General features: G+C 36.5%; 1 protein-coding gene across 4 annotated transcripts in view; it reads left to right on the plus strand.

Annotated features, from left to right (window-relative positions):
- The window catches only part of GRIA4 (glutamate receptor, ionotropic, AMPA 4), a 532,647-nt gene that overhangs the window by 226,968 nt on the left and 297,290 nt on the right, over positions 1-8,389 (plus strand). For all 4 annotated transcript variants that reach the window (XM_006833788.1, XM_006833786.1, XM_006833789.1 and 1 more), the window contains one exon: positions 4,968-5,207. In XM_006833788.1, coding sequence (XP_006833851.1) covers positions 4,968-5,207 — 240 coding nt within the window. The remainder of the gene's footprint in view (positions 1-4,967; positions 5,208-8,389) is intronic.

Consider the following 8,389-nt stretch of genomic DNA (forward strand, 5'->3'; position numbering starts at 1 on the left):
AGAAGATACTTCTTGAAAGAAAGACCTACAGGAAAAATACAAAACAATAGAGGCAGACTGACTGTTACTACAAGAACAAGCAAGTTGCTTGCCCAGGAAACATTAAAAAAAACAAAAAAAGAGCTGTTGATTGTTGAATGGTTTTCCTGATAGTGTTTCAGTGATGGCTCTTGAGAATCCCAGAAGACTGAAAGCATTTACTTTCTAGCTAATGGTTCATTTTTGAACTTTTTCTTGGTCAGTGATTTAGGATGTTTCCATTCTATATTTTGCCATTTATTCTCTGACTCCTAGTAATGCATCCATGTCTTATCACCAGTAATGATTTTCTTAAGGAAACTTTTATCTTCCTTTGAGTATAGGTACAAATTTTGTTTGCAGATGTCCAAACGTTTCTGTTGATGCTCTTCCGTGAGTAGTTTCAGCACTCATATTGCACAAACTTTTCAAAACTCAAGTCTGTCATGGATCATTTCATAGTCAGAGCCATGGTTGATTTGCAAATAATTTGTCACATAGTCCACTCTCACTTGTCTAGTCAACAGACTCCTTTCATATGCACACTCAATGTTGTGATCGGCTATAGATGTAGACCAGCTTTTTAATATAACCCGAGTTTGAATAATTTTTGACTCACCCTTGTACTATGCTTATGAAGGCCCAGTGGAATAAATCAAGTTAAATAGTAAGTGTAGCATTATGGGCTAATGTACTGGATGGCAAGGTTGGTTTGAACCACAAAGTTGGTGGCTCAAGCTCACCACCCACTCCTTGGAAACTCTATATAGGGTCGCTATGTGTTGGAACTGACTCAACAGCACTTAACAACAACAGCAAACAATATAGCAAGCTCAAACCCACCAGCTGTTCCTTGGTAACCCTGTAAAGAGTTTCTATGAGTCAGATCAGAATCCAGGGCACTTAACAACAACAAGAGCAAGCACCAGAATAGTTTTAAGTCATAATGACTAATTGACAATAATACAGTAGATAAAAAGATTAGAGGTACTTTGCAAATAGTACATTAGTTGCTTTGAAACGATTTCCAGCAGTGTAAAATTATTTTGCACATGAAAATATAAGCAGAGGCTTCATATGTAGAATCACTGAAAGCAGAAGTGCTGTTGACTATTTTGCATCTAGAAGTACTGAGAGAAGTAGCCAGCCTTGCCCACTCTGTGCCCCAAAAGTTCTCTGAAAAGCTAAATGAGTCCTCAGAAATGCTTAGGGTTGATAAAGAAATCACGGATTGAAAACCAAAGGCTGGCAGTTGTTTCTGAGTGCCATAAAAGACAAAAAAATAAGTTTTTGCTATAGACCAACATGATTTGCACATGGCTTATAAATCCTGTTTGCCTATGTTTTTGTGAACAACTATCAGAATTTTGTTTGGGGTTTTAGCATCAAAAGGAAATTTTAGGATGTTAGATTAAGTTATAAATTCCTTCAAGTAATTTTTTTTTTAATAGACTAAAATGGTATGGCACTATAGATAAACACTGGACTGCTAATCACAAGGTCAGTGGTTCAAACCCACTAGTTGCTCCTCTGAATCCCTACACAGGGTTGCTGTGAATCTGAATGATTCCACAGCACTAAAATGAAACATAATTGAATACAATTATTTACTTTGTAAAGACTGAGAATGGGCACTCTATTTGCATGACAATTAGCAGAACAAGAAAGTGTAAAAACAAGAAGGATCCTAGTAATTCCAGATTATATACTAAACATATAAAAATTACATGAATGTTGTTGTTATGTGCCAGGGAGTGTGTTCCAACTCATAGCAACCCTGCATAGGATTTCCAAGGCTGTAAATCTTTATGGAAGCAGAAAACCTCATTTTTCTCGTGCAGAACAGCTGGTAGTTTCCAATTGCTGACCGTGAGATTAGCAGCCCGATTTGTAATCACCACGCTACCAGAGCTCCTTAATTACATGAATACATCTTCCAAAATGAATACATCTTCCAAAAACTATTAGAACATCTACAAAGCTAGAGATACCGTTGCCGAAGTCATATGGATCTTGGCTGAAAGCAGAGAATACCAGAAAGATGTAGACTTGTGCTTTATTGACTATGCAGATTTTGAACTGTGCGGATCATAACAAACTATGGACAACAATGCAAAGAATGAAAATTCTGGAACAATTAGTTGTGTTCATGAGGAAGCTGTATATAGACCAAGATGTGGTCCTTTGACCAGAACAAGGGGACACTGAATAGTTTAAAATCAAGAAAGGTGTATGTCAAGGTTGTATTCATTCACCATATTTATTTAATCTGTACCATGATCAAGTAATCTGAGAAGTTGGATTATAAAAAGAATGTGGCATCAGGTTTGGAGAAAGACTAATTAACAACCTGTTATATGCAGATGATACATCCTTGCTGCTGAAAGTGAACAGGACTTAAAATACTGATGAAGATCAAAGACTACAACCTTCAATATGGGTGGTCTCTTAAAGTTGTCATAGACTTCATTTGGCTTGGATATACTATCAATAATCATGGAAGCAGCAGTCAAGAAATCAAACTACATATTGCACTAGGCAGATCTGCTGCACAAAACCTCTTTAAAGTGTTCAAGAACAGAGGTATCAGTTTGAGGACTAAGGTGTGCCTGACCCAAGCCATGTTTTTCCCATGGTATTTCCAATAATCTCATATGCCTGTAAAAGCTAAACAATGAACAGGGAAGACCATAGAAGAATTGATGCAGTTGCTGACTGCTCACTAAAAAGGTAACTTCAAACTTACCCAGAGGTACCTTGGAAGCCAAACCTGGCAATCAGCCTGGGAAACCCTATAAGCAGTTCTACTCTGCACATATGGTGTCATCATGAGTTGAAATTGACTCACCTGCAATGAACAGCAACAGGTGAATTCTAGACTAGTATTCTCTGCTTCCGTAGAATTTCTTTGGAACCAACTTGAAGGCACTTAACAACAGTAACAACAAACTATGAAAGCATATACACAATTTATATTAGTAATAATGTCTGCCATTTATTGATTGTGTTCTATGTCCTCAGAGAATGGTAGTTTTACATACATGACCTTGTTTAATCCTTGCCATATTATATATCCATAGTTGAGGCATGTGAGACTAAGTAAATTACTCAAGTCACTCAGTTTATAAGTAAAAACACTAGGATTTGAACTTGTCTGCAAAGTTTACAGTTTTCTCACTATATCTTAACACTGACTCTATCCTACTTGAATCCATTTGTATATTGATTTTGGTCCCTTTAGTTGGGATTTAGTTTTTCCAGAACTTATACAACATCTCTTTGGACTTGTTATCCAAGATCTTTCATTTTTTGTTAGGTTTTAGCCTTTTCTGTTATAATGATATTGTTGAGACTCTGTCCTAATTTTCAAGAGGCCAAGTAAACAAGAAAAGAAACACAAATTCTATTAAATTTTCTTACTTATGCTTCCTGATTTTCTCAAACCCACATATTCTTGAAGAAAGAAATTAATGTTACTAAGGTAATTGATTTTTTTCAAGAGCCCAATGCTCTTTTAAAGAGCTCTGGTAGTATAGTGGTTATAAGGCAGACTGCAAACCTCAAGGTCAGCAGTTTGAAACTACCAGCAGTTCAGTGGGAGAAAGATGAGGCTTTCTGCTCCCGTAAAGATTTACAGCCTCGGAAACCCTGTACAGAGTCACTATGAGTCGGAACCGACTCCACGGTGCTTAACAACAACAACAACAACATTGCTGATTTGGACTCCTGATGTGGTACTGTAGGAACAGCTCTGGACCTCAAACCACAAGGTCACCCGTTCAAACACACCATTTGCTCCATGGAAAACCTATACAGGGTCACTATGAGTGAGAACCAATTCAATGGAACTTAACAGCAACAGCAGCAACAATTACTACTTTAACAGTGGAAAAGTCTAATTTCTTTGTATCACAACATGTTGTTGTTGTTGTTAAGTGTCATCGAGTCGGTTCCAACCCATAGCGACCCTCTAGAGGGTTTCCAAGGAGTGACTGGTGAGCTTGAACTACCAACCTTGCAGTTCAAACCGACTGTGCAATCTAGTGCATTAACCCACAGCGCCATACAACATACTAATCCCAAAATTAATATTAGATATCCAATAATACGGGCTTCTTCGTGAGTTTATCAATTAAAATTATTAAATAAAACAGAAAACATGAACATTGTATAGCCATAAAAACGTTAAGTAAGCCAGAAAACCAACAAAAAATGGAACTTTCAACCTTATCTGACAACAAGAAAAAATTGAAATTCAGACTTGTTTTACTGTATAAGCAAACCAGCCAAACAAAAATAGAGCCCCCATTGAAATTTCTTATCCATATGACATAAATTAGCAAAAGCCACCTACATTTGAACTTTTGTGACCAAACCATAGAATTTGTCACATCATCCTGGAATATCATATATTATTTAAGTCAAATTTCCCTTTATTAAACTGAAGTATTATAGCCCCATGTCATCTTGGAGTCCTGGTATGGCACTGTAGGATAAGCACTGGATCACGAGGTTGGTTTGAATCACTAAGTCAGTGGTTCAAACTCACCAGCCACTCCTTGGAAACCCTATGGCAGGGTTGCTATGAGTCAAAACCAACTTGATGGCATTTAGCAAACAACATATTATCTTAATCAACATCAGGCTTTAAGTAGTGTGTTCAAGGATTAATTAATTGATTCTACACTGTGTTAATGTGTGTGGGCAGAGAATAAAACTTTCCAATAAGCTGAGAGTTAGATATAGGAATAAAAATGAACACTTAACAAAAAAGGGCCAACTAAAATGATAAATAAATTATATATACCTTGCACTTCCCACTTTACTTATATTCCTGACATGCTAATGAGTCAATATTTTATTTGTTAATTTCCAAGACTATAAACTTCTATTAAAATAAACCACTTTATGTTCATATCTTATCATTTTTTCCTTTTTTCTTTTTTCAGTTTGTTCCCAATATTCTAGAGGAGTTTTTGCCATTTTTGGACTCTATGATAAGAGGTCTGTACATACCTTGACGTCATTCTGCAGCGCCTTACACATCTCCCTCATTACACCAAGTTTCCCTACGGAGGGGGAGAGCCAGTTTGTGCTGCAGTTACGACCTTCCTTACGAGGAGCACTCTTGAGTCTGCTGGATCACTATGAGTGGAACTGTTTTGTCTTCCTGTACGACACAGACAGGGGTAAGTCCCACTTTTGTATCTATATGCTTGCACTCTAATTTTCAACCTAAAATTGTGATAATTTAGCAAATATTTTGATTCGTAATACGACTAAAATCAGAAAATATTCAATGGGCATTATCAGTGGTGTTGTCTTGGCTCTGGTGAAAATGTTCTGATTAAACAAGTTTTATATTCATAAGGTTTTTCTTGAGCAAAACATGCTCTATAACTTTACTAAAATCAAGACTACTTATTTTGTAAATATCACAGATGATGTTTCAGTTATAGTCCCAAAATAAATTAAGTGCTTGACCTTAAATGCAAATGACTTAATATTTTGGAACATCTTAAAATACTAACAGGTGGAGTCTTATAGATGAGTTTGAAATAAAAAAAAACATTAAGTGAGTAATTGAAGAGTCGTGGCAATGACAAAGGAGATGTACTGGTATGGTTTCTGACAACATTTCATTTGATCAGACTCTAAATATGAATAAGTGATATCAGATATTTCATATTGGAGAATATTGAGTCCCTACACAATTTTTGGAGTTCTGGTATGGCGTTGTGGAGTAATGTATCAGACTGTAAAGTCGTTTCAACTACAAAGTTGGTGGTCCAAACTCACCAGTGCCTCCTTGGAAACCTATTAGGGTCGCCATGGGTGGAATTGACTCAATGGCACTTAACAACAGCAACAGAGCATTTTTACTGAACATACTGTAGACTGATTTCTCAATTTAAGACATAACTTAAAGCATTCCCATGCATTTTCTTTAATTCTGTTTTTATTTAGTGAATAGAATTGTAGCCATTTGGTGTATATTTCAGAATGAGTATTTGAGAATCACTAATGGGTTTTGCCTTCAGTCCTTTTTCTTAATGTATAAGAATTATGAAAAGACTGGAAGTTAAAGTTTGAAACAGGCAACGTTTTAAAAACATTCTTGAATAGAATTCTATATGAAATAAGTAATGATAATATATATATATATATTCTTTTCCCTTTTTAAGTCCAAAAGGCAAAGTAAGTAATTTGAAGATACGATCCACCTTCATAAGTCCAAAGTATTATTTCTTGTACTCAGGGAAGGAAATCCATTAAATGAAAATTGTTCTCATTAAAATAAACATATGTAATTAGATATGAACAGTATATCATATAAGACAGTCTCACAACAATAATGATTTTAGAACATCATTTATATTAATGTTCTTAGCAAATTATACTTTCAGAAACAAGCTCAGAGAATCTGTGATGATTATAATATATTCTATATGGTTCTAGCATATGCTAATTCTTATTTGGAAATATGAGAACCTACCATTTGATCATTTTTCCATTAATAATCTAAGGCATTGTAGGGAACAATCTACAGTGAAAGAAATTATGACTATGTCAATTGGTAGATGCTATATAAATCCTTAAGGAGCTCTGGTAGTGTAGTGGTTACGAACTGGGCTGCTAATCTCATGGTCAGCAGTTCAAAAGTACCAGCTGTTCTGCGGGAGAAACATTGACAGCCTCAGAAACCCTGTATGGGTAGCTATGAGTCAGAACCAACTCCACGGCACATAACAACAACAATGTAAATCCTCAAGCAAGAGGGCACTGAGAATTGAATCATAATGTCAAGAAATGTATACTGACGTGTGGATGAGATGGTTCTCCCTGTGATTCATTGCTACATAACTCAGGTCTCCACATTGCCCAGAATAAAGACAACCATCTTCTATGGTTTCCCAGAAATACCAGTTGTTTCATTATCTGACTGTTTCCTCTCCCCCTGTCTAAACCAATTCCTATCAAGGAGATGAATGTAGGCATTCACATATCAACGTCCCTACTAAAGGGGAAATACAAGTGGTGCTTTGCTTTTGTACTTTCCAGAACCCTCATTCCTGCCACGCAAGTCAGATGCTCCATGAAATTAATTGATCTTTTCCTTTGATTCCCTACCACAACTTGAGTAATTCCCCATTACATCTCACATGAGATCGTTCTACAAAAGCAGGCACACTTGTTTATTTGCTGATTCCTTCTACAGAATAGCTTTCTGATTGCAAAGAGATACCCTCATCGTGGTACAAGCATTGTTTCTTCCAATATTAGATCTTATAACTTTCACCTACTTTCTGACTTATAGCACAAAGTTACTTTTTTTCATAGTAATCATACAAATGCAAAGTTCTGCTTCTCACCAATTGATACAATTCACTTTCTCATATTGCTGTCTTTAGTTCTTTCTCCTGATGTGGGACTGTGTAATCAGTACAGGACTGCAAACCACAAAGTGGGCAGTTCAAACTGACCAGCTCGGAAACCCTATACCAGGTCGCTATGAGACAGAACTCATTTAACAACAGTTCTTTCTAGCAGTTGCTCAGACAAACTAGCTAGTCCTTTGTATTGTCTTCTATTTTAGTAATAAGCTTGCACAACTTTAAATTGACACCTTTACTCCAAGATTAATTTCATGAATAAAAAATTAAATGTCAAGAAAATGACCATTTCTTGATGTTCAGATAACCTACCTTCCAGGTGATGACACCATTATGATTCTCAATATCCTGGGTTTTAATCAAGAACTCACAAAGAATGGCAATAATTGTTTCTCCCTTTGAAATTATTGTAATTATTTTATAAGGTTAGGATCGCAAGTCCAATGTACTGTCTTCAGATACTATGTTTACAATTCATGTTTGCTATTACCAGCCCTGGTGTGGCATTGTAGGATAAAGCTATAGACTGCAGGGTCAGTTTGAACTGAAAGGCTGGCAGTTCAAACTCACCAGTTGCTCCCTGGAAGCCCTATGCATGGTTGCTATGTGTCGTCACCAACTCCACAGCACATAACCACCACCAGCCACCTGTGGTTATTTAAGATTGAGCTTGTAATGTGGTTTGTGCAGCTGAAGAACTGCATTTTAAATTTTTCTTTATCTCTATTAACTTAAATTTAAATAATTACATATTCTTCACAGCTGCCATATGGGACAGCGTGTATTAGACAACATGACTAACTATTGAGCTCATATGTTGTTGTTGTTGTTAAGTGCCGTCGAGTCGGTTCCGACCCATAGCGACCCTGTACAGGGTTTCTGAGGGTGTAAATCTTTATGGGAGTAGAAAGCCTCATCTTTCTCCCACGGAGCAGCTGGTAGTTTCGAACCACTGACCTTAAGGTTCGCAGCCCGAT

This window comes from Chrysochloris asiatica, unplaced genomic scaffold, assembly GCF_000296735.1.
Source record: "Chrysochloris asiatica unplaced genomic scaffold, ChrAsi1.0 scaffold00008, whole genome shotgun sequence".
NCBI lineage: Eukaryota > Metazoa > Chordata > Mammalia > Afrosoricida > Chrysochloridae > Chrysochloris > Chrysochloris asiatica.